This window comes from Saccoglossus kowalevskii, chromosome 6, assembly GCF_978046115.1.
Source record: "Saccoglossus kowalevskii chromosome 6, keSacKowa6.1, whole genome shotgun sequence".
NCBI lineage: Eukaryota > Metazoa > Hemichordata > Enteropneusta > Harrimaniidae > Saccoglossus > Saccoglossus kowalevskii.
In genome coordinates, this window is record NC_140646.1 from 14,175,698 (window position 1) to 14,200,924 (window position 25,227).

General features: G+C 37.3%; 2 protein-coding genes across 2 annotated transcripts; one reads left to right on the top strand and one right to left on the bottom strand.

The window, feature by feature from the left end:
- Nucleotides 1-204: 204 nt before the first annotated feature.
- On the bottom strand, nucleotides 205-19,580 carry LOC100370198 (uncharacterized). The gene is made up of 10 exons (XM_085500081.1): nucleotides 19,455-19,580; nucleotides 14,973-15,265; nucleotides 14,421-14,528; nucleotides 14,010-14,112; nucleotides 13,407-13,529; nucleotides 7,770-7,892; nucleotides 7,441-7,626; nucleotides 7,058-7,257; nucleotides 2,836-3,069; nucleotides 205-1,697 (listed from the first exon to the last, which is right to left on the bottom strand). Exons 2-10 carry the CDS (start codon nucleotides 15,250-15,252, stop codon nucleotides 586-588), a joined length of 2,469 nt encoding a protein of 822 aa, XP_085356207.1. The 5' UTR covers nucleotides 15,253-15,265; nucleotides 19,455-19,580; the 3' UTR covers nucleotides 205-585.
- Nucleotides 19,581-19,683: 103 nt separating this feature from the next.
- On the top strand, nucleotides 19,684-23,412 carry LOC100370348 (nuclear envelope phosphatase-regulatory subunit 1-like). Its single transcript, XM_002732847.4, has 6 exons — nucleotides 19,684-19,784; nucleotides 19,885-19,956; nucleotides 20,300-20,373; nucleotides 21,592-21,701; nucleotides 22,150-22,204; nucleotides 22,927-23,412. The coding sequence occupies exons 1-6, from the start codon at nucleotides 19,763-19,765 to the stop codon at nucleotides 22,963-22,965; spliced, it is 372 nt and encodes a 123-aa protein (XP_002732893.1). The 5' UTR covers nucleotides 19,684-19,762; the 3' UTR covers nucleotides 22,966-23,412.
- Nucleotides 23,413-25,227: the final 1,815 nt, after the last annotated feature.

Genomic DNA, 25,227 nt, shown 5'->3' on the forward strand with positions numbered 1-25,227 from the left:
GTTTGAGCCCATAATGAGCAATATCACCTCCAAAAGATAAGTACTGGTACTGAGCTTATGTACTTGATTTGAATCCACTTGATTGATTTATTTTGATATTTGTTCAGCACCTCATGTATGTTATAATGTACATTTGTGTAGCAATTTTCTCACAGGAGAAGTTCTTACTGGTCAGTCAGAAAAAAAAATGTACCAAATACATAATTATGGATCTAATAATAACATCTTTATTCAAACTACAGCCAAGATCTTTATTTAAAGACAATCACAAGGCTAGCATGATTAATACAAAGATCTTCAATAAAAAGTTAGGCAACATAAATACAGTACTTCTACAAAATATTAACAGTAATAAACTGAAAATCACATATTTTAGAAATACAAGATGTATAAATTTGTTACTGTCTTATGTCAGTAATAAACAAAGTCAGAAAAAACAGGCACATATTTACTGAACAATAACGGAATATTTAACCTTACAATATAAAGGCTGCAACTACGTGTATGCAATGTTGTGGCAATTAAATAAAAGTGCACGTTCTTCTTTCTGATACACAATTGTTTTCGATTGCGAAAAAGTGGTTATTAAAAACGTCTTCCTCGACCCATGCCCATTCCCATACCCATACCCATCGCCAGTTCCATACCTGGCCTTGGACGCTGACCCATACCACCAGGATGCTGCCCCATGCCACCAGGGCCAGGACCCATGCCACCAGGGCCAGGGCCCATACCAGGACGTCCCCTCACACCTCCACCAAACCCAGGATCTCCACCCATACCAAAACCTCTATCCATAGCTGGATTCATGCCACCTCTGCCAGGAGCATTAAACCCACCTCCCCCATAACCATCCATACCTCCTCCAAACACACCATCTTCTCCACCTCTTTGACCAAAACACCCATCTTCATTTTGTCCATAATTTTCATGTCGCCCAGGACCGCCACGGCCGCCGCCAGGAGCCTCACCTCTGGATGCAAATGCACCAGGGCCTTCTCCCCTTCCACCATAACCACCAGGCCCTTCATTTCTCCCTTCAACATTGGGACCCCTACCACTATTACCTAGACCACCAGCCTGACCATAACCAGAATCACTAGCACTCTGTGGACCTGTCAAACTAGCCTTTGCTTGAGACTGGCCACCAGTAGCACCCTTCACTATCTGAGAAACCTGACCTAGATTTTTTAACAAATTTGGTCCACTCTGAATCAAGTTGTCTAAAGCTTTCTGTACTGAAGGGTTGTCAAAATTTATCTCAACACCTGAAGTAGAAGATTGGTCATTCTGAGGAGATAAAACAGGCTCCCTTCCTGGTCCAGCATTTGCTGTCGTGGAAATTGGTGGAGCAGAAGACAGTGGCCTACTTTCTGCAGCCTTCCCTATTTTAGATAATACATTAGTTGGAGGAGAAACAGGCTGATCCATAAGTGACGGAATTGAGGTTTGTGCACGAGTTTCAAGTTGCACAGTCTGAGATTTGGCTTGTGGTTGCTGTGATGCTGCAACACTGGCTTTACCAAAAGGATTAACATTTTGTTGGTTGGCAGTTGAATTATCTGCAGTTGTAGGAGTTGCTGCAGTACCATTTGGGTTAAAAATACTCAAAATCTTGGCTTGAAGATCAGTTTGCTGCTGCTGCTGCTGCTGATGCAGTTCATCCTGCTGTTGCTGCTCCAATAACCTTTGAGTTCCTGGTGAAACAATGTATATTTTATAAAGAAAATCTACTTCAAGTAGCAAAATGGTTTTCAATCAAATGCCCTACCTGACCCATGTGATATAGTTTACACAATACACAACATGTTTGATGAAAACAGCTAACCAGATAGCTTTGATGTTTCATTTTTAATAACTTCTTCGTTTTTTAGTCATATATATCTCGATTTTTCTGTTATCAACTTCTTCTATACAATTGTCAATTCCTGAATTACTGTCAGACACGATGTAATTCTATTTGCACATGCAACCTATCTAGCAGCGGGTCAGGGTAGAAAAAAAATATGAAAAGGAAGACAAATTTTTAAAGATAGCGGAGTGAGTGTGTTTGAGTACAAACAAGGGCACCTAGAAGAACTATTTAAGACAGCTGAGAAACGTGGATTTCCAGTTAAAAAAGATGGTTTTTCAGAAATTAACTGAGAGAGATGGTACGCGAGTAAATATGACCGTGACATAGTTTTTCAACTCCCTAACTACCAGCAAAAAATATGAAAATATTACGCTATAGCCAAAGATAATTTGCATGTTTGTTATTCTTGCTTAGGCACAATACCGGTAGTGTGCATATTTTCAAAGGCTGGTAGGAGTTAGTTGAAAGATGGCAGTTTCATTTCAGGGGATTTTTTACATTGCGAGTTGGAAACATTGATATTCAGTGAACCGCGACTCTGTGCGCTTGGAACGTTCAAAATCTGTCTTAACTTCCGGTTTGTTGACCCCAAGTCACGCAACATGCGCAAGAACGATGAACGCGTAAACTTTATCAATTCAGGAACCGGAAATTGGTCAAAAAACTTTCACAAGATGCAGAGATGTGTATTAAGTGAAGGTAAAACTAAAATTTAATATCTACATACACGCTGTCTTCAACATAAGAAAAGTATGACTCAATTTCACATACTGTAACTGGTAGAAGCTATGGTCATAAATCATTTTGCAAACACTATTTACATGCGTTTTTAATAGAACAAATACAGTAGTTAAATTTCCAAGAAATCTCTGAAAAAAACTAATTAAAGGAGAAATCACAGGACTTACTAATTTTGTTATTAGCAGCAGTGGTTCTTTGGACATCTAATGATGGTGCAGACAATACTCTAGTATTCTTACCTTTCAAAAGCGTATTCTTGCGATCTTGTAGATAATCGATAACCTTACCCAGTTCTCCCACTGTTAGTTGTTTTCCATCAGCCAATAGACACAGGAGTTGTGGGACTGTTAACTCTACACCTGTGGCCAAGCTTAAATTTGCTGCTAAACTTTTTTCATGAAGGTTTTGCATGTAACGTTCAAAGTTATGCGCAATAAATGTCATGGCATCATCCAGCGGCATGTTCCTATGTTCTAACAAAAGAAGAAGGGGCACAGGATAATTATTTTATTTTAAAAAACATTAGTTTTATTTTTGGTGATGAAAAGTCGGCCAATTAAAATTTGCCAATTCCGCAATATTTCCATCCAACACTCACGTCCATACATATTTGACCAACTGTATTTAATTGCAGAATGGTGTCAATATTATTCAGTCCATGATGGTTATAGAAACGACAATGATACAGAAAATTCATTGATATGACACAATTTTAAGTCCGCCATTTTGTATCAAAACTTGACTAATGTATAACTTGTGTAAGGTTAATTTAATCCTGGCAAAAATGCTCAAATTTGATCAACCAACTGCCTATGCATAGGTGTGGTATGATGTGAACACGTTCATTAAAACAAAATGGCAACCAGTCAGCCATTTCGATTCTGATCTAAAACAGGTCAGTGAAAATGACACAGTCCCCATTAAATTTTTGAAAGTTCTCTTTGTGCCCGGGGTGTCGCGAGCATGTCCTTCAAACCTGAGTCCCAAGCGACAAATACAACAGATTGTTTATTTACATCAAATTCGAACATGTATTGCGTGATGACCCCTCCTGATTAGAAGAGAAAGACATAGATCACAAGTGAAAGTAAAACAAATTGAGGTGGATGTTTATGTTATTGCACTTGCTAAAATTGTTTAAAGTATGTTTGAGAAAATGCAAGTCTGAGAATCAGAATGAGGCACTAAAATTACATTACCATACATTGTGCATCTCATGAATATTAATGCTTGTTGCCATGGTGTCCTTCAATAAATCTTTACATGGGGCTTACAATGTTAACATATGTGTAATGACTGAATTTGAGATTCTGGGATAGGGAATACAGCAATTACAACTCTTTGTAATTGTATTGTTAGTTCTGGACTAAAGTGGCTAATAGACCCTTTGTACAAGTCGAGCGCCCTCTTGTGTTGAATAATATGGTAAAGGCAGTATCCTCAAATTTGCAGTTTTAATAAATATCAGTTCAAAATAATGCGTTGAATTTAATTTAACGTTTGTCATGCCTCTAATTTAAATTCACATGGCAGGGGGTGTCAAACAATGGTGATCTATCTGTGAATTACACTTGCCCATCTACATCATAAAATTACAAGAACTCCCCCCGCAGGAGGGATAGTTCGCCAAATTATTAGTGTAAAACGTCCATATCCCCATAACCATATCTGAGAGACGGAAAGCAATCTCAGATATGCGAAAGGCGCATGCTCACTGTGACAAAATGCAATGAGACATGGAATTGGCGAATCAAACAGTAGCATCAATGTGAATCACCCCTGAGGGTGAATGGCACCCAGAGTTAAAGCGTAGGTCAGAATAACTGGCATGTCAAAAAAGACACCAACATTAAGAGTAAGCTAGGCATAGGCCCAATTCAAAAATGTATAAGCATGTCTAAGATATCACATTTTAAACAAACAAGATGGCTGCCAGTAGGCCATATTTGATCAAATTGCAATTGACATGAGTTGACATGTACATGTATCCATTTATGACATGCTAAATATCAATGAAAATGATACATGGGTGACAGAGATATAATAGTAATATGGCCAAAAATAAAAACAGCCATTATTCGGCCATCTTTGACCTGATTATGAAACAAACTGACATGTATGATGTATGTGCCAAATACGAATGAAAATAGTACATAAATTTTGGAAATATAGTATGGCTGTCAATCGGCCATCCTTGATTCGATTTTGAAAAAAATTGTCATGAACATGTATTCTAACATGCATAAAGTATGCACCAAATTGAATGAAAACTGACAAAGCATGTCCAAAATACAACATTTTCAAAAAACAAGATGGCTGGAAGTCGGCCATTTTGAATCAAACGTGCATATGTCCCACATAAAGTACTAGACACATGCAAAGAATGAGCGGAATCAGTCCGAAGGATTCTGAAATATAACTCCAGACTGACAGACTGACGGACGGTCGGAGACCAATTATAAGTCTCAGTTTTTAGACTCCGACCATGATACAGTTCCGATTAATGCAAATGCAATCAAAACTGGAATCAATCAGCCATTTTGAATTAGAATTTGATTAATGTATAATTTGTGTGTCAAGTTGGATTTGACCTGGTTACAGAATTAATTTTCATATTAATATGGCTATAAAGTTGATTCCATATGGTCATCTTGAATTTGATCATGAAACAAATGCATGTGTGATATGATATGCATGTGTATACAGCAAGTGTGAAGTTTGAACATGATCGGTCAAGAACATGTCTAGCATTTTGCAGTCCAGTGAGGCATGAATGTTCATAATGACAGTGCTCAACAAACAAAATTCATTTGGATTTTGTGAACCAGCGATATATGCGATTATTTTTCAGAAAGTAAAATTCATTTTTATCAACTGAAAGGCATGTAATGTAGAGTTTGTGTAGGTATTTGCCATTATAATGTTAGGACATTGAATGTCACTGTTGTCTCCTCTGATATTTTTAAGGCAAATTGCAAGTGCCGACATAAAATGCATTTTTGTACAGAAGCCATATTCATGTTTGAGACTACATATCAGGGCTGTACAGCCCAAGCCCAAGGTGCTGACAGATATGAAAACTGAAACAAAATTATTCACAGTGTCAGGTATTTTTTTTTTTTTGGATTTTTGTGTTTTGACCTATCACCTACATTGTTTGCTCACTCACAATGAATCTAAAAACAAAGTTATGAGCTGAAAATATTGTCATCGTCACATTTGATTAGTTTTATGTCCATCACAATGTTTCATGGTTATGTTGTTTTTGGTATATGAACTTGAAAGTAATCAATATTTTTGACTGAAGAATACATGGCTTGAAGGTTGATAATTGAAACTTCACAGGCAAATGCAAAATATCAAAGTAATTAAAGTAACTTAAAAAGATGGGTTGTTTGCAAGATGCAGAATATAACACAAGTATTTTGTAAATCATATATACATACCGGTAATTCATTTATTAATTCTTGGGATATAACTGTATATTCATTTATTTATTTATTTCACAAATCAGTGGCGAAACCACTCACTCAAGCATGAAGGCAAGTTTTAGTCATCTCACTCGCACTGAGAATGAGAAAAGTTCACAGGACAGCCAGTTTTTTCATTGCAGTGAAGGTAGTTAACTACAGGAGTTGAATTTACAATCTCCCTGATGATGGGTCATCCCATTACACAAAGAAATAGGATATGTATAGAAATTGTTCACAAATTAATTACTACCCAGTAGACTGTTTAAGGACATCACAGGTGAGTTTTACTTTGTTGATTGGTTGCAAAAAACGATTCATGATGAGCAGCTGTGCAGACTAAAAAAAAAATGCTATCAATCTATAAACTTATCTCAAAGGTGAGATATTTTTATAATCTTGAACCAAGAAAAAAAAAAATCATGCTGTTTTCCATAGAAATCAAAGCCAAAAGATCGCACTACATATTGGTAAATCTCTTCCGTGTTGCATTCACTAAGCAATGCATTCGTGTTTGTTTTTATTTGAAACTTCTGTTAGAATATACTTTCTATTACAAAGAAAATTAAATAAATGCATGTTACATCAAATATATTAAATATACCCCGGTAGTATTTTTTTATCATGTGAAATTTTTTTTAATTGACTAATTTTTCAACATTTCTTGACGCCTATTTTAGAATCAAAGTAAGGCTTTTCACTCTTTCCTGATGTCTATTCAAGAGATTGTACGGTGTATTGTTTGTTTTGTGCATGTGTTGTGGGAAACAATTACCACGCCCATTTAGTGATTGTAATATGCACGTAATATAAACCACACCCCGAACTTGAGTTTTTGATCCAATTTTCAAATTGATACATTGTAATATAAACCATGGTTTATATCAGGACTTTTACGGTACTGATGTTCAACATTTGTATCACAGATAAACGCATTTCATTCTGTACTTTGAGTAATGAGATATGTTACTGCAGGAGAAAATCACAATACCTTGTGGTGTCCCATGTAGTATATTCAGAGTAACTGAGCGATGAAGTTCATGCTGGCTTGTGATCATTGTAGCATATAACACACCACGTCTTGACACGTCATCTAAGGCTTGTCCCAAAGAAACATCAGATGTTAAGAAAATAATATCCACTATCAGACCAATCTGCTTTAGACGTCTTTCAACTGTCTCTGCATAATCTCTGCATGGAAAAAATATTAAGCATTATTTCTTGTATCACTCCCTGATGTACTGTATACACCATGACATAGGAACCATATCAAATGACTTAAAGCAATGAAAATGTTACAAATAGAACAGTTTCCACCAATACTGCCAATGCAAGAAGAGAAATCTTTGACAAAGATTACATTGTGGATCTTACCGTTGTTGTCTATTGACAACAATAACTTCACAATCGATAGGTCTTTGTACAGTCTCAGGTGCCTGTTGTGGTTCAGGTTCATTCATATCGGCATAAGCACGGGGAAGTCTATCACGAGCCGACGGTCTTTCATAATGAGGTCTATCATAATGATCTCTTTCTCGCAACTCTTCTCGCCTTGGATCCCTAAACAAAATAATATAATGATCCTCGTAGTCACCCTGACTGCAAGCAAGCAGAACACCTGCTAGTGCCACCCATTCAGTGTACAGCATGAAGACACTGGTAAGTCCAAGTACTACCCATTCAGTATATTAAACAATGTTTACCTTGCATATGGCTCATCACGCTCATCTCGACGTCCTTGATAGTATTCATCCACATGTTCTCTCCCACGTGAATAGGGGTCACGACGGTCATAGGGAACACGATCTTGTTCAACTAATGCACGCCTGTAAATGTAACACATGTCCCTCATCTACAAATACAATTTATCATAATGGTACAAATAAAATACCATGTATCAGTGAAGACACTGGTTTATAACTATCCTTATTACCAGTCACTAGAATATTTTACCTGTGATCCTCGTGATAATGATTGCATTCTTACTACAAAGTGTTGTTCTAACACCACACACTACTGGTACTATTAAAAAAAATCAACTTTTTATTTAAAAAAAGTGTAATGTTTTTGCCATCCCATGTTATGGATGTTCTGCAGTGCTATGGCACTCACTGTGTTAACACAATGGCTACCACAGCATTGCCATCCCATGTTATGTGTGTTCTGCAGTGTTATGGCAGCAACTGTGATAACACAATGGCTACCACAGCATTGCCATCCCATGTTATGGGTGTTCTGCAGTGTTATGGCACTCACTGTGTTAACACAATGGCTACCAAAGCATTGCCATCCCATGTTATGGGTGTTCTGCAGTGTTATGGCACTCACTGTGTTAACACAATGGCTACCAAAGCATTGCCATCCCATGTTATGGATGTTCTGCAGTGTTATGGCACTCACTGTGTTAACACAATGGCTACCACAGCATTGCCATCCCATGTTATGGGTGTTCTGCAGTGTTATGGCACTCACTGTGTTAACACAATGGCTACCACAGCATTGCCATCCCATGTTATGGGTGTTCTGGCACTCACTGTGATAACACAATGGCTACCACAGCATTGCCATCCCATGTTATGGGTGTTCTGCAGTGTTATGGCACTCACTGTGTTAACACAATGGCTACCACAGCATTGCCATCCCATGTTATGGGTGTTCTGCAGTGTTATGGCACTCACTGTGTTAACACAATGGCTAACACAGCATTGCCATCCCATGTTATGTGTGTTCTGCAGTGTTATGGCACTCACTGTGTTAACACAATGGCTAACACAGCATTGCCATCCCATGTTATGGGTGTTCTGCAGTGTTATGGCACTCACTGTGTTAACACAATGGCTACCACAGCATTGCCATCCCATGTTATGGGTGTTCTGCAGTGTTATGGCAGTCACTGTGTTAACACAATGGCTACCACAGCATTGCCATCCCATGTTATGGGTGTTCTGCAGTGTTATGGCTGTCACTGTGTTAACACAATGGCTACCACAGCATTGCCATCCCATGTTATGTGTGTTCTGCAGTGTTATGGCACTCACTGTGTTAACACAATGGCTACCACAGCATTGCCATCCCTTGTTATGGGTGTTCTGCAGTGTTATGGCACTCACTGTGATAACACAATGGCTACCACATCATTGCCATCCCATGTTATGTGTGTTCTGCAGTATTATGGCACTCACTGTGTTAACACAATGGCTACCACAGCATTGCCATCCCATGTTATGTGTGTTCTGCAGTGTTATGGCACTCACTGTGTTAACACAATGGCTACCAAAGCATTGCCATCCCATGTTATGGGTGTTCTGCAGTGTTATGGCACTCACTGTGTTAACACAATGGCTACCAAAGCATTGCCATCCCATGTTATGGGTGTTCTGCAGTGTTATGGCACTCACTGTGTTAACACAATGGCTACCACAGCATTGCCATCCCATGTTATGGGTGTTCTGCAGTGTTATGGCACTCACTGTGTTAACACAATGGCTACCACAGCATTGTCATCCCATGTTATGTGTGTTCTGCAGTGTTATGGCACTCACTGTGTTAACACAATGGCTACCAAAGCATTGCCATCCCATGTTATGGGTGTTCTGCAGTGTTATGGCACTCACTGTGTTAACACAATGGCTACCAAAGCATTGCCATCCCATGTTATGGGTGTTCTGCAGTGTTATGGCACTCACTGTGTTAACACAATGGCTACCACAGCATTGCCATCCCATGTTATGGGTGTTCTGGAGTGTTATGGCACTCACTGTGTTAACACAATGGCTACCAAAGCATTGCCATCCCATGTTATGGGTGTTCTGCAGTGTTATGGCACTCACTGTGTTAACACAATGGCTACCAAAGCATTGCCATCCCATGTTATGGGTGTTCTGCAGTGTTATGGCACTCACTGTGTTAACACAATGGCTACCAAAGCATTGCCATCCCATGTTATGGGTGTTCTGCAGTGTTATGGCACTCACTGTGTTAACACAATGGCTACCAAAGCATTGCCATCCCATGTTATGGGTGTTCTGCAGTGTTATGGCACTCACTGTGTTAACACAATGGCTACCACAGCATTGCCATCCCATGTTACGGGTGTTCTGCAGTGTTATGGCACTCACTGTGTTAACACAATGGCTACCAAAGCATTGCCATCCCATGTTATGGGTGTTCTGCAGTGTTATGGCACTCACTGTGTTAACACAATGGCTACCAAAGCATTGCCATCCCATGTTATGTGTGTTCTGCAGTGTTATGGCAGTCACTGTGTTAACACAATGGCTACCACAGCATTGCCATCCCATGTTATGGGTGTTCTGCAGTGTTATGGCACTCACTGTGTTAACACAATGGCTACCACAGCATTGCCATCCCATGTTATGGGTGTTCTGCAGTGTTATGGCACTCACTGTGTTAACACAATGGCTACCAAAGCATTGCCATCCCATGTTATGTGTGTTCTGCAGTGTTATGGCAGTCACTGTGTTAACACAATGGCTACCACAGCATTGCCATCCCATGTTATGGGTGTTCTGCAGTGTTATGGCAGTCACTGTGATAACACAATGGCTAACACAGCATTGCCATCCCATGTTATGGGTGTTCTGCAGTGTTATGGCACTCACTGTGTTAACACAATGGCTACCACAGCATTGCCATCCCATGTTATGGGTGTTTTGCAGTGTTATGGCAGTCACTGTGTTAACACAATGGCTACCACAGCATTGTCATCCCATGTTATGGGTGTTCTGCAGTGTTATGGCTGTCACTGTGTTAACACAATGGCTACCACAGCATTGCCATCCCATGTTATGTGTGTTCTGCAGTATTATGGCACTCACTGTGTTAACACAATGGCTACCAAATCATTGCCATCCCATGTTATGGGTGTTCTGCAGTGTTATGGCAGTCACTGTGATAACACAATGGCTACCACAGCATTGCCATCTCATGTTATGGGTGTTCTGCAGTGTTATGGCAGTCACTGTGATAACACAATGGCTAACACAGCATTGCCATCCCATGTTATGGGTGTTCTGCAGTGTTATGGCACTCACTGTGTTAACACAATGGCTACCACAGCATTGCCATCCCATGTTATGTGTGTTCTGCAGTGTTATGGCACTCACTGTGTTAACACAATGGCTACCACAGCATTGCCATCCCATGTTATGTGTGTTCTGCAGTGTTATGGCAGTCACTGTGTTAACACAATGGCTACCACAGCATTGTCATCCCATGTTATGGGTGTTCTGCAGTGTTATGACTGTCACTGTGTTAACACAATGGCTACCACAGCATTGCCATCCCATGTTATGTGTGTTCTGCAGTATTATGGCACTCACTGTGTTAACACAATGGCTACCACAGCATTGCCATCCCATGTTATGGGTGTTCTGCAGTGTTATGGCAGTCACTGTGATAACACAATGGCTAACACAGCATTGCCATCCCATGTTATGGGTGTTCTGCAGTGTTATGGCACTCACTGTGATAACACAATGGCTACCACAGCATTGCCATCCCATGTTATGTGTGTTCTGCAGTGTTATGGCACTCACTGTGTTAACACAATGGCTACCACAGCATTGCCATCCCATGTTATGGGTGTTCTGCAGTGTTATGGCAGTCACTGTGATAACACAATGGCTACCACAGCATTGCCATCCCATGTTATGGGTGTTCTGCAGTGTTATGGCTGTCACTGTGTTAACACAATGGCTACCACAGCATTGCCATCCCATGTTATGCGTGTTCTGCAGTATTATGGCACTCACTGTGTTAACACAATGGCAACCATAGCATTGCCATCCCATGTTATGGGTGTTCTGGCACTCACTGTGATAACACAATGGCTACCAAAGCATTGCCATCCCATGTTATGGGTGTTCTGCAGTGTTATGGCAGTCACTGTGTTAACACAATGGCTACCACAGCATTGCCATCCCATGTTATGTGTGTTCTGCAGTGTTATGGCACTCGCTGTGTTAACACAATGGCTACCAAAACATTGCCATCCCATGTTATGGGTGTTCTGCAGTGTTATGGCAGTCACTGTGTTAACACAATGGCTACCACAGCATTGCCATCCCATGTTATGCGTGTTCTGCAGTATTATGGCAGTCACTGTGTTAACACAATGGCTACCACAGCATTGCCATCACATGTTATGTGTGTTCTGCAGTGTTATGGCACTCACTGTGTTAACACAATGGCTACCATGCACAGCATTGCCATCCGTAGCCACTGCACCACATAATGGTATAGTCAAAGTCAAAGTTTTGCACTCGTAATGAGTTTTGTCATGATGTTACATGTAGTGCATTTTCTTTCTCAATGTGATTTCTCTTCCTAATGATCAACCATGTCATCACCAATAGAATAACATGAGCCCGATATATATATTTTTTTATTTATGGGAACTTAGTATAACAGTTTGTCCAATCATTCATGTACTTGTAACAGACCTCAATGAATTGTGATTCACAAGGACTTTATACCACAAGTTTGACATTCTTTCTAAGGAGAACAGAAACTAACTTTGTGAATACTTTATTCGTGTAACCTCCATGTACTAAATACTAAGTAACAACTTCATACACTTGAAGGGAAAGAATAGTACAGGATTCTCAAGCAACACAAGACATGATAGTAAAAAATTGTTATTTTTATTGCAGTTATTTCTATTACAATCATTATTATGCCTTATCAGTCCCTGTAGTTTATCAGTCGTTCGTACATGTATATTGAATCATTGGTAACAACCTAGTCATTGTATGTTAAGAACTTACAAGTAAAAATTGCATCATGACAGTGAATTGAATGACATGCACACCAAATTTGATGTGTATAAAATATCTTCCACTCATTTACATGAAATCAAAAAATTTGTAGCAAGCATCCAATCATCTTCGCTAGCCAAGGTGTAAGTTTATTTGGCCAAGCCTCTAAACAGACCTTGGCAGAACAAACATCAAATATGCGGATTCTAACAGCGCCCCTAGTAGTCAGTTGCGGCTAATCATTGTCCAATCAGTTTGCGTGTTACAAAATCCCTCTTTGGCGTTTCATTTTAAACGAAATGGCAGCGCCCATGAATTGTGATATTTGTGATGATAAGATTGCGAAAGTTTTCGGTGTTGGTGCCCTCAAGCCTCATCTTGTTTCGAGGAGCACCCAATCAGATCTCACTGCACTGCAATTAGCCTATGCGATCCTGCACTGCATAGTGTAGAGGCCTATAGGTCAAAAACACAGGACCGTGCGATTCGGGACGATGGCATCCAATCGTCAGTTTCCAATTTGAGTAAAATAGGTTTTAGCCTCTGTTATCAAAAACTCACCTCCGATCTAGTTCTGTATCTCTTCCTCTATATCGGTCAGCATAAGGATCACGTAATGGTGAACGCTCTCGAGATGTTGGCCTGTCATAAGGTCTGTCATAATGATCAAATCTGTCATAGTCACTGAAATTAAAACCAAAACATGCTTAGAAACATTTATTGCTGTATGCTGCTACATTTTCTATGGACTTGTACAAAACATAAATACCAGGTATTTAGCAAGAAATATTTCTTGTTTGCTCAGCATATCGAACTTGTCAAAATTAATGTTGACGTTTTCATATTCTCATTCAGGTTTACTTCAGAGTATAATAATCAAATTATAAGTGGGACTATTTTGTAGAGTTGTGATGAAAAAAGGAAACTGGTGGTGAAAGGGTTAAACAATAATTAAGATATATGTAGATACATCTAGACAAAGCACCAAAATGTCATTTTACGTCCATTGTGAAAATGTCTAAATTCTGACTGCTTAGCATTATTACACCGTTAAAATTATTTTTTAAATCACTTAATTTTTATTATCATATTCCTCAGAAAAATTGGATGTAACTGAATTTATATCCATGTTATAAATGCTACGTAACAGGACATAATACATACAGAATTCTGCTGCCTTCTCTGCTTCCTCGATCTCTATCACGGTCTCTATCCATAACTGTTGCAGATTCTTGATTTTTCTGTCTCTCACCAGCAAGATTACACACTAGAAATAAATTAATAGGTCTCCAACTTTAACACATTGAATGCAGTCATTTTGTAATGACCTTATTTCTTTTTTTATTTTAGATTAAGTGGTCATAATTTCACAAAGGCTAAAAATCTTGATTAAAATCTTCAAAAAAATGTGATGAAAGTTGATTTTCAAAAGGAAAGGTCTGTAAATGCACATGTGCATCAACAAAAATCAAGTTATTTTATTCAATGATATCCATTCGAAGTTATCCTCAATAAGACCTCTCTGCAAGAAACTGTGCTTTTAAAAACATTATTCTAATTAGAGAGAAAACTTACCAACTAAGCCTGAATGTATGAAAGAATTATTATACTTCTCAACACTACGTTCTGCGTCTTCCTTATTAGAAAACTGTACAAATGCAAAACGTTTGTGTACAGAGATTCCTGTCAAATAAATAATATATGTGAGTGGTGTGGTAATTTCATAAGCCATGATAGTATAATGTTGCACTAAGTAACATCTATAATTTTACTTCACATGTTTTTGCTAATACATTTACAAGTGTATCTACATGTTTTCAACACTTTAAATGTATGTGATTACTGAAATCATGATAGCCTGAATGTCAATATTCATCCATTTCATCTGGGCTAATAAAAATGATTTGTGAAGGATGCCAACCAACGCAATAGTCAGCAACAGTTCAGCATCACTTTAGTGCTAAGGGCTTGACTTCATGTATAAATTTGGCTGTACTTGACTCTCAACCACCAACAAGTTCATGCACACACGATACCCTAAGACACCCCTTTCAATAACTGATAAACACAACTGTAAATATCAGTTGTTGACACAAATGTGCACAATACAAATAAATTTTGTTTTACCTGTAACTTTACCGCATAAACTAAACAATGCGTCTAAATCATGCCGAGTAACTGTTGAACGCAAACGCCCGATAAAAACACGAGAATTTATGTCCTTTGGGTCTTTGCTATTTGTACTATGGATTAAAGTCTTTTCGGTAGAATCACTTCTTACTTTACTTTTAGATCGAGAACGACTTCGACTTCTGCTTCGAAAATGATCACGGTTTTTATGAGGAGATGAGCTTTCGGAGGATATACTTCTGTCCCTTCGTCTATGAACACTCTGACCTTTGCTCATGTCGTGAATACTCCTGAAAACCAATATTAGTAAAAAATGTTCATGTTCACAAAACGAACATTACCTTTGCCTACAGTGTGACGGCATAATCACATTATGCACATAGTGCAAACATTATCACTTTTTATTCCAAAATCAATAATATATGTACATGTATTTGTTCAGTGTTCTCTACCATGGGTTTTAACAGGGCGCCGCGCCCTGTTATCTGAAATTGGCACCCTGTTTAAATTGTCAGCGCCCTGTTATATTTCCTGTGCGCCCTGCATGGTCCCAGACAAAGAATTGTTTACAAAACAGGCCATCACTCATTGTCTTCCGAAACTACTGTAAAATGACTAATTTTCACTGGGTTTAAATTTCACTGATTTACCATTTCAGGCATATTCAGTGGGTTTTAAATTCACGGTTTCGTCATTTAGATAATGTGTTCTATGCTAAATTTTACATATTCACTGTGTTTTAATTTAGCGCATTTTTCCAGTCAGCGAAATAAGCTAAATTAAAACCCAGTGAATAATTACCCCCTTTACAGTATTCATCATGCTCAGGGTAACTGGTTCATTGTTTTAAGGTGCAACTGTGAAAATTCCGGCTTGTTATCGTAGCAGGTCAGGTGAGGTGATAACACGATTAAAAATGAACATGTGGTCTGGAAAAGTGCATTACCGTACCCACATTTTTACTGCCAGGGTGATGCAAATATATAAAATCGTTATCGGTAAAACCATTTGTTAAAACGTAAGGTCTATGGTTAAAACCAAGCTCATGCAGTGACTTGTAGCGGCAACATCGACAATGAAACCAATGTTGCAATATTGTAGCAACCCGTACCTCGGAGAGTGGAAATCACGTTATTTTTGTATAAAATATTTTGTAGCAGCTTGCGAATCCATAACTGGGCCAGCAATTTTGCATTGTCACGCCGAAGACTGCCAACTTTTTTACCATCTTTCATCACCGCTATTGCATTTCTGTCATGAAAACTATTCTTCTGTTGTTGCATAAAAAAAAAACTTCCTATTTCAAGTCCACCGAAATATCCATATAGTGAGTCATTCCAACCACCGGAACTTGCTGAACGATAACTTTCACCGTGATTGATAAGCGTCGAGTCTGATAAGAAAGCAATGTCACGATTTGACCTTTATGATGAAATAATAGTAGTGATGTCATTCTTAGCCAATCAGTAAAGCAGATGCATAAAGGACAAAGATGATTGCCAGACTATAAACAAAAGCATCGTGTGCCATCGCAGCAGAGCGACCCCATTTTTCTTGTCTCTTTATTATGATTAGACATGAATGAAAAGTGCCAAGCTGACAGACTGCGAAATCTGTAGATTAAAAGTGCAAATGGGACGATATCGACGAACTTCAGGAATAAGTTGTAGGGATTTTGTTCGACGGCTACAGTGACGCCGACTTGGACTTTGAGGGTTTTGAGTTTGACGAAGATGGCAATGAACGTACAAATAAAGATCTGAGAAGTTTTTTTTCAAACAGCTATGAATTTTTATAATTTTTACTGTGTAAATTTGTAAATTATTATTGATCTTGTATGACGGTTGATTCGTAATTTGTCGAGACCGGAAATCATTTTACGCAGTTTAACTCCTGACATTTTAATTCATTTTTAGTTCATGCGTATTGGGTGTGTTTGTCGGTGGGAAAATCCTAATTCAAATGATTCCTCACTGTCGATTTTTATTATTTCTCAATCTGGTTTATTTGTCACATTATAAGCAATACATTATTTTTGTTTTACTTCTAGTGTTGCATATTGTTCATTTATTTCCGTTGCATGTTTTCATTTGCCGTTCTATTCCCTGCCGCAGTTCGATCTGCGTGTTGTCAATTTTCGTGAATTTTCTTTTTTTTGCCGGGGATCTCCTGGCAAACGCCCACCCCTTCTTTTTGGCAATTTTCCATGTTCAAGACCCTGGGCTTATACCCGGATAAATACGGTACCATCACAGACATTGCTGATCACTGCTGTAAATGTTTATATTTAAATGTCACTATTTAAAGTTGAATTTTCTTTAAATCGTGATTTAAAAACCCCATTAAAACGGCCATGCTTTCAACTCGCATCATAAGTGGAGGAAATAAATTTACTTGTGTTCTTCTTGGAACAAATATTCTGGTTGTTTTTCGCATCAATGCGTGGCTTTAGCCAATCAAAAGCATCGTTACATAGTATCAGGGTGCACACAGTAAAATGAACTGTTTCCGGGTCATAGCTGTTTTCAACGAAGCAGACATCAACAAACTTTTGATTCAAATGAAAATTATTCTTTTAAGTATGTATTTTGTTTTTTATACTTAATTCTATTATTTTTGATAGTAACTGTTAACTGCAGATCGAAAATCTTCTATTGTGTACATTTTATTTCGTTTGATCATCTTGCTTTTTGGTGCCATTCATGCAAGTATTTTTAATGAACCAATTACAAACGTTTGTGCGACATCATACATTTTATTTTGCTTCATCCAAATTAATATAAATCATAAATATAAATTTTTGCTAAAAATTAAATAAAGCATGTATGTATCTATTTAGGAAAATAAATTAACAAACTTGTTACGTGTTTTTCTGAACGCGATCATTACTGGTAAACAACTGATGTCACCGTATGATGAATCGTGTAGCTAAAATCAGCTGGTTGTATATGCTGATGTTTACTTAATAATAGCTCTTCAAAATTCTCATTTATTTTGTAATAATAAATATATATTATGCATATGGAATAATATGTAGATTAATAGATTTTTTGGTTTCCATTTTTCAACATCCATGCCAATGATGCACGTTACAAATGTGCCACTTCACTTTGGCGCGCCCTGTTTAATGTTCAAACCCTGGAGAACCCAGCTTGTTCCCTCGTTTTGTCAAAAGAAAGAATAACAAAATTGAACTTGAATTCTTTGTTAATTCAGGTCTTTGTATATTACCAGGACCTGGGTTTGTTTCAGTATCACCACTACAATTCCCATCAAAATGTAGCCTTGACACCCCTCTACATTTTCTGAGATTGGTAATGGTACGACCCATCTATCACTGATTCAGATCAAGGTCATGACATCAATAAAAACCCTAGCATTACAATCTAAGCTAATTATTTATTCTGAACATGCTCAGTTGTTCTCTCAGTGCAGTAGGGAGAGGTAATTTTGGATGAAAATCTTGAAAAAGACCCACATAGAATTTTCAGATCTGGAAAAAATAATTATGTCCGTATTCAACAGAGACTTGTTCATCAACCTGCCAAGTTTCATTGATATCTGCCACAGAATTTCTGAGAAAATGTTGGAGACATAAAGGGCGGTGGACGGAAGGAAACCAGAAATAATAAATAATAGTCGCCTTTCAGACTATGCCTGAACAGGGACTAATAATGCATGTATGCATCTATTTGGTAAAACAAATTAACAAACTTGTTTGACTCCATTTAGGAATTCCTAACGGTTTGCTCGAACACACGGCACAGTTGGAGGCGTGGCCCGTTCAGCATTTTGTCAACAACAAATCACAAAACTGGTTACGAACCAGTTGAGCAAGGCTAACCGAGTCGTGACCTCGATGTGGTTCGGTAAAAGTCTTGTGATTGGTTATTCACAAAATACAAAATGTCAATTTGTGTAGTTTTCTTGATTTATTCTGCAGATATTGGTAAAATGTAGGTAATGCTTTGGCGAAATTTGAAGGAGCAACTAATATTCTTCAACCTGGTATTTTTTTTAGATTTTATTTTTCATTCTTTTCGTCAGTTTTTTCGATTTTAAAAAATGTGAGCTGGCTGGAGCGTTCATCCCTTGTCTATTTCTTACACTAGATACCAGCCGACCCCCCCCCCTCCCCGCTCATAGGGAGTGCGTACAGTTGATCATAGTTCCTGGGCTCCCTGTGGTTACACAGCCAGGGTGATGAAATGGTAGCATTGCTAACTTCGAACACCTCGGAGATGAGGGCGCCCTACTCTTGACGTGTATTTCCAAACATTGGGCATTTATACTCTTATGTCGTTTTTTTTAGTCCAGTAACTCTAGACATAAAAACTAAAGCAGCTTGCAGCTCTCACTTTCCGTTTGGGTCTGGGCAACTCTTGCATAATTTAATATACCCGGTCATTGTCTTCATTCTGAACGAAATAGACTCATACAGTAACTTAAATATAAATAGATGTCAATAAATGTACTTACCAGTATGATATCACATTCGCTCAAGTACGAGCACTGACAAATAAAAAATAATTTATCAAGGCGACGAGCGAACTGTCACCAAACCCACATGGCATCCCCGGTGTCAGCTCGTTTTTAGCCCAATCTCGCAATAAGCGAGACTTGAATTTAAGTGTCGTTAAAGCGTGACAGAGTTTGATTGGACATTCGACTAATCTGTTGCTCATTTTAACCAATGGTCATTTGTGTTGCAAAGCTAGTCGGAATTACAAGAATTCTCGTCAACGACAACGAAACCCCCAACTTCGGGGAAACCGGAAGTGGAGAATATGTCGCTGGAGCAGACGGAAGGTTTGCACGCTTTGCTTCTCGTGGAATGCATGATGTGTTATTGTTGGTAATCTAATCATTCATTTGTGAAATTGTGTATTTTTTCCGATCCTTTTTTCAGATCTGAAGGCGTTTGAGCGCCGTTTAACCGAATATATTGCTTTTCTCGGACCATCAACAAGAAGATGTCGAAGTGAGTTTTATTTTCATATCTAGTCGAGTCGAAACTTGGAACCCCATGCTGAAAATAGGGAGGTCGCGTTATTCAGTGAAAACATTTGTTACCGTGTATGTTTTTATTCCTTGTGTATCATATTTTGCGAAGGTCCCCTCTTTATGCAATCGGTGTATTGGTTTATGCGTGTTACACCTCTAACTAATAGAGTGCCTACTGTATGTCAAACTCAAAGTATGACTTGTTAGTATCAGGTCGTTTGAACCCCTCGACGTTTAGGTAGACCCCTGGACTTTTCCACTTCAGGGTATTGGCCATACTGGTATATTGTTAATACTTACTGATTTTTTTTCTTTTGCAGTTATGTTGATAGTAGTATCGGTGTGTACAGCAACAGGTGCTTGGGGATGGATCTTTGACCCCATGACATCTCAGGTAGTTTATAGAAATTGATATGATTTATTTTTAAAGGCAGTGATGACTTGCGCTGCACCTTGTATAATATGGGTTCCTCAGCGAATTTTATTCAAAATTTGAACACTGCTTGCTGTGCATTACAAGCAGTATTCAAATCATTTGACTGTTTCAAGTACAAGCTGTTGGAACACTTGTCTTGCCTGCCATGTAGTGCATAATATATTTGTTGCGACTGTGGTTGAAATTAGAAAGGGCTGCCACTGAAATAATACATGGCTGCAGTCACAAAACAAAGTATTCATAACTTGCATACACACGTTTACCGTAGCATATATACTACTGTAAAACCATTTATTTTCACTGACAATTTAATTTCACTATTTTGATGTTTTGAGCAAATTGACTGTATTTTAATTATGAGTTTTATTGTTATTTTACATGTTCATGTAGATTTAATTTAGCGGATTCCACTTATCAGCAAAAGTATTGGAAGTATGACCCAGTAAATAGTTAATGTATTTACAGTATTCTGTCCTATAGTGAATTTCAACCCACATTTTAATGAAAAAAGGGAGAATTAATTATGACATTTTCAAACTAAACATATACATGTACTGTAAAATACTTTATTTTAACTGGAATTAATTTTCGCTGAAAAGACATTTTTGGTGCTTTGTATGGAATTTATTTTCACTGATTTTTGACAAGTTGAATGTAAAATATAGAAAAAAAGATATGTTCGCTGTTTGGAATCTGCCCGGGAAACTTCATCACTGTAGATGTTTTCAAACCCTCTCAAAAATTCAATTTTCAAGCTTATTCAAATAAAAAATGGTAATGTTTAGAATACAAAAATTTACAGTAAAAATGACTGATCGAAAAAAAAAAACGCTGGGCAACGTAGTATGCAACCTTGCATTGAAAAGCATGGCCAAAAAAACAAGTTTCATTCAAGTTAGCAAATAGAAAAATTATTTTTTGAACCATAGAACCAAAAAGAAGATGGAGACAAACAGTGTTAAACAATTTTGAAGAACCAAAAAAAGCATTTTGAGGATACAAAAATTTAAAGTTACATTAAAATAATTGCATTGAAACCTATGAAATAAAAAAAAAAATCTCAAAAAGTCATAACTCTGAGTGACATTTTTGCAAAAATTCACAGTAGCGATAGGAACCATTCAACCGTTGTTTTGGGATTAATATTTGACTTTGTTCTTGTTTTTTTTTTAACAGGTAACTTTCTTCCAGTCACTATACAACCATCCATTTTTTGCAATCAGCTGTATAACTTTAATAATACTATTTCTTGGAGGAATACATAAAAGAGTAGTTGCACCGTCAATGTATCCTTTCAGTGTGATAACCAGTGACTGTATTGTTAGTACAGTAACAGGGGTTTTCACTAATCAGCGATTAATCAGTTGGATTTAAAATTGGAAGGAGATGAATAGATCTCTACCATTGCTGACATTATTCATGGCCTTACTAGTTTGCATTTCTTGTTGTTACAGTTGCACAATTTTGCCTGGTTATATGACATATACCATATTTGCTCTATTAGATGCACATCTTTAAAAGAAAAGCATGTGAAGCAAAAATCACATTTGCTGTATTTTATTTTTTTTTTTTTTATTTCGGGCAACTTTTTAAATAATTTACCATCAGCTACTGACTGATATTTGTAAAATATGGGAACAAATTATGCAGGTTTATTTATCGAAAGATGACAAAAGTTTAATTCAATATGAAATCATTTAAGGCCTAATGTTTTCCTTGACCAGCTTTATTCAGAATTACAGCAAGAGTTCGGACAATTTTAGCAGATTACAACATGTCTTGTGATGATGTAAGTTGAACTAAATTTAATCATGTGTAAAATCATTTAGAAAATTGACATGTAAGATAAAAAAATATTCAAGATTTTCATGTGAAAAAGCGCCCCAATATAATTTTCAAGTTTGGTACCTAAATTGTTGTATTTGAAGGTTTTCAGACTTTGTGAAATTAGCCCATGCATACTGCTCGCATACAGCAAATTTATCAAACGTACATAGCCAGCGTCAGTATCAAATTGAAGCTATCGTTCAAGGAAAAATATTTTTGTCTACGAAAAAAATCACATTGGGGGTTAGGTTTATATCTTTAGAATACCAAAACTTTTGATTGCAGCAGGTAGTTTAACTGATCGTGCATGCCTTGGTCGATCACAGAAGCATGATACTAACGTCATCAAGACAAGAATTTGCTTAAGCCGGCCGGCTAACTGTGGCAAGGTATCTTTTGCAACATATGTTGAAAGCCCTTTAATTTGAGTAACCTGTGCAAACAAAAATGAAAGTTTGAGTGTTGATAAGCTTTCTTGATGGAATGCTGACATACCTCGCCATTAATTATTATCAGTTATTATCATCCTCACTACAAAAAATCCTTTCATGCATTGCTGTTTCTTGTATAGATATTTGCTAAATTAATTTCATAAGTACACAATGTTTGATATTTTCATCATGAATGCAAGTGCTGTATCTGTAACTATCAGTCTTTTTAATGCTAGAATTTTTTTTCTTACAGACTGGAAAACTCATATTAAAACCAAGGCCGACCACATGACAATGACTGCATACAACTCTACTATTATTGACCTATTAATATCCAACCAGGGTTGGCATTTACGTGAACCAGTGCATTCTCATAATCATATTGCTTTCAAAGCCTGAATTCAGCGTAATTTTTGAGAAAGTGAGCTCTTCCAATTCTGAGGTCAAATGGATTCCATCTTCACCATAGGTTTTTTAATAGGTAGTGTTTGTATGCAATTCATATGTATTCTATTTTAAGATGCCTGAGAATGGTGCTTGCCAAAAAAGTTGTGACAAGGCATCGTCAAGATAACAGTTACAGTCATTCTTTTTGAATTTTGTATAATTAACTCCAGCTAAATCTTGCATAGTCAGATAAAGCTGCGTTCAATATTAATTGTACACGTTGCAGGGATGTCAATTTGTTTTTTTAATGCACAAACATATACCGGTAATTGGTGTTAGTACAGAAAATTTACTTTAACTCAGTCTTGGCAATTGCATAATAGATGGTCTAACGTTCTGAGTGGGTTAGAGGCTTTGGATAACTAAAACGTGTTAAAGGGAAGGGTCAAAGGAGATTTCAAATACTGGGAAAATCGGGATACCCTATTGTTTATTTCATTATCACAAATTGTCCTGTTTTGACATAAAATTGGGAAGAGTACGTCTCTGGCAGGTGAGGTTTGAATATATTGCATATTTTATGTATTTTTTGAAGCTGGTTGAAATGAACAAGAGCCACACAAGTTATATTCTTGTTGGAGCATTGTAGACGCATCTTCCTAACTATTGTTGAAATTCTATTGATTTTGTACTTTCCACCCTGATGTGTCAAAGCTGTTCTGTAAACTCAACCGTCAAGCCTTTCTCATGTGTACATCCACCAACACTTGCATTTATTGTATGCTGGATCATTGAAACAATCTACTGGACAATATATATATACATCATTCTGTATTTTTATTTTAGTGCATATTAAATAATATTATTATACCTCATGTGCAAGATTGTCACATTGATTGAACAGAAGAATAAAATTCATTATTGACTCTGAGTAAACAATGAAAATCCAGTGACCTGGATTTTAGTTTTACTTGTACAAAAATGGCGTCAGAGACTCCTACATTAATTTATTTGGTATAATAAAATTTCCTCAGTATCGGTCAATATACAATTAAAATTACCCTCAGAGAAATAATTGGTCTTGACCGCACTATAAACAATTTGATTAATTTTTCATTTTGTGCAGTCCACAGCAATATTACAACTAAATTGTATTGTTTCAGACCAAACAAGTTTCAGTGAAAAATAATTGTCAAACAGTGCTTTTGGTAACATGTCCATATGCACTCCATTATTAGAATAAACAAAAATAACGAGGAAAATATAGCTTGACCATTTCTCGAACATTCTGACAGTACATGTACAACGCTTTGTTTTTCTGTCAACTGTAGTTGGCTGCTAGCAGTCATTCCTATTAAGTCCATGCAATTAGTAAATAATGAATTACTGGTATTATAGACATCTGGCAGAGAGTTTATCCATCCATGACATGTAATATGAACCTGTCTTCCCCATTTGGAAAATGTGCATTTCATTTCTGTCTTTTTAGAACACTTTGGAACTCCATTGTAAAAATTCATTAACACACACTGTAACCTTTTTTTCTAAAAACTGCTAAGTTTGAAAACACTAGCTATTATCCTATCAGTTGTACATGTATACCGAAAATGCATACATTGACCAAAAATTAAGTCAGGTCTTGTCTCATAGCAAACATATTTTCAAAGTTTGAAGGCACGAGCTATTTTTCCAATACATACTGCGACTTTCAGCTGAAAATTAAGCCAACTCCTGTGAATCAAATATCTTCTACTGGTAAGTTTCAAGATACTAGCTATTTTTTCTTTCAAATTCTATTACACAGCTACTGCATTTTTAATGTTCGGGAGGGATATAAAAATTGTATAAGGTTATTTCTCAATCCAGTGAATGGTTTATGAGAATGCAGTCGGACAAAACTGTACACAGGCAGCATCACAATTTCATCAGTGGCAGCAAAAGAAAACGTGGAACCAAACGGCCATCATATGGATTATAAATGTCTTTTATTCCTGAATATAAAATGTGACAAAATAAATAAATTTAAAAAAAGTGCAGTATGAATCTTTCTATGATTCATAGAAGTTTTTCATTATCGATTCAAATACCTACCACAGTTACTGTGATTGTCACCAATTTGAGTAAATTTGTTTAGAAAAGGCATTATGCACGTATATTTGCTTGTTTA

Coding starts and splice junctions, on each gene's coding strand:
- LOC100370348 (XM_002732847.4), top strand. CDS start 19,763: ATGTCGCTGGAGCAGACGGAAG. Junction 19,957..20,299: donor ATCAACAAGAAGATGTCGAA/GTGAGTTTTATT, acceptor TTTCTTTTGCAG/TTATGTTGATAGTAGTATCG. Junction 21,702..22,149: donor AGAGTAGTTGCACCGTCAAT/GTATCCTTTCAG, acceptor AGCTTTATTCAG/AATTACAGCAAGAGTTCGGA.
- LOC100370198 (XM_085500081.1), bottom strand. CDS start 15,252: ATGAGCAAAGGTCAGAGTGTTCATAGACGAAGGGACAGAAGTATATCC. Junction 14,113..14,420: donor CATACATTCAGGCTTAGTTG/GTAAGTTTTCTC, acceptor ATTTATTTCTAG/TGTGTAATCTTGCTGGTGAG. Junction 7,627..7,769: donor CGTGATGAGCCATATGCAAG/GTAAACATTGTT, acceptor TATTTTGTTTAG/GGATCCAAGGCGAGAAGAGT.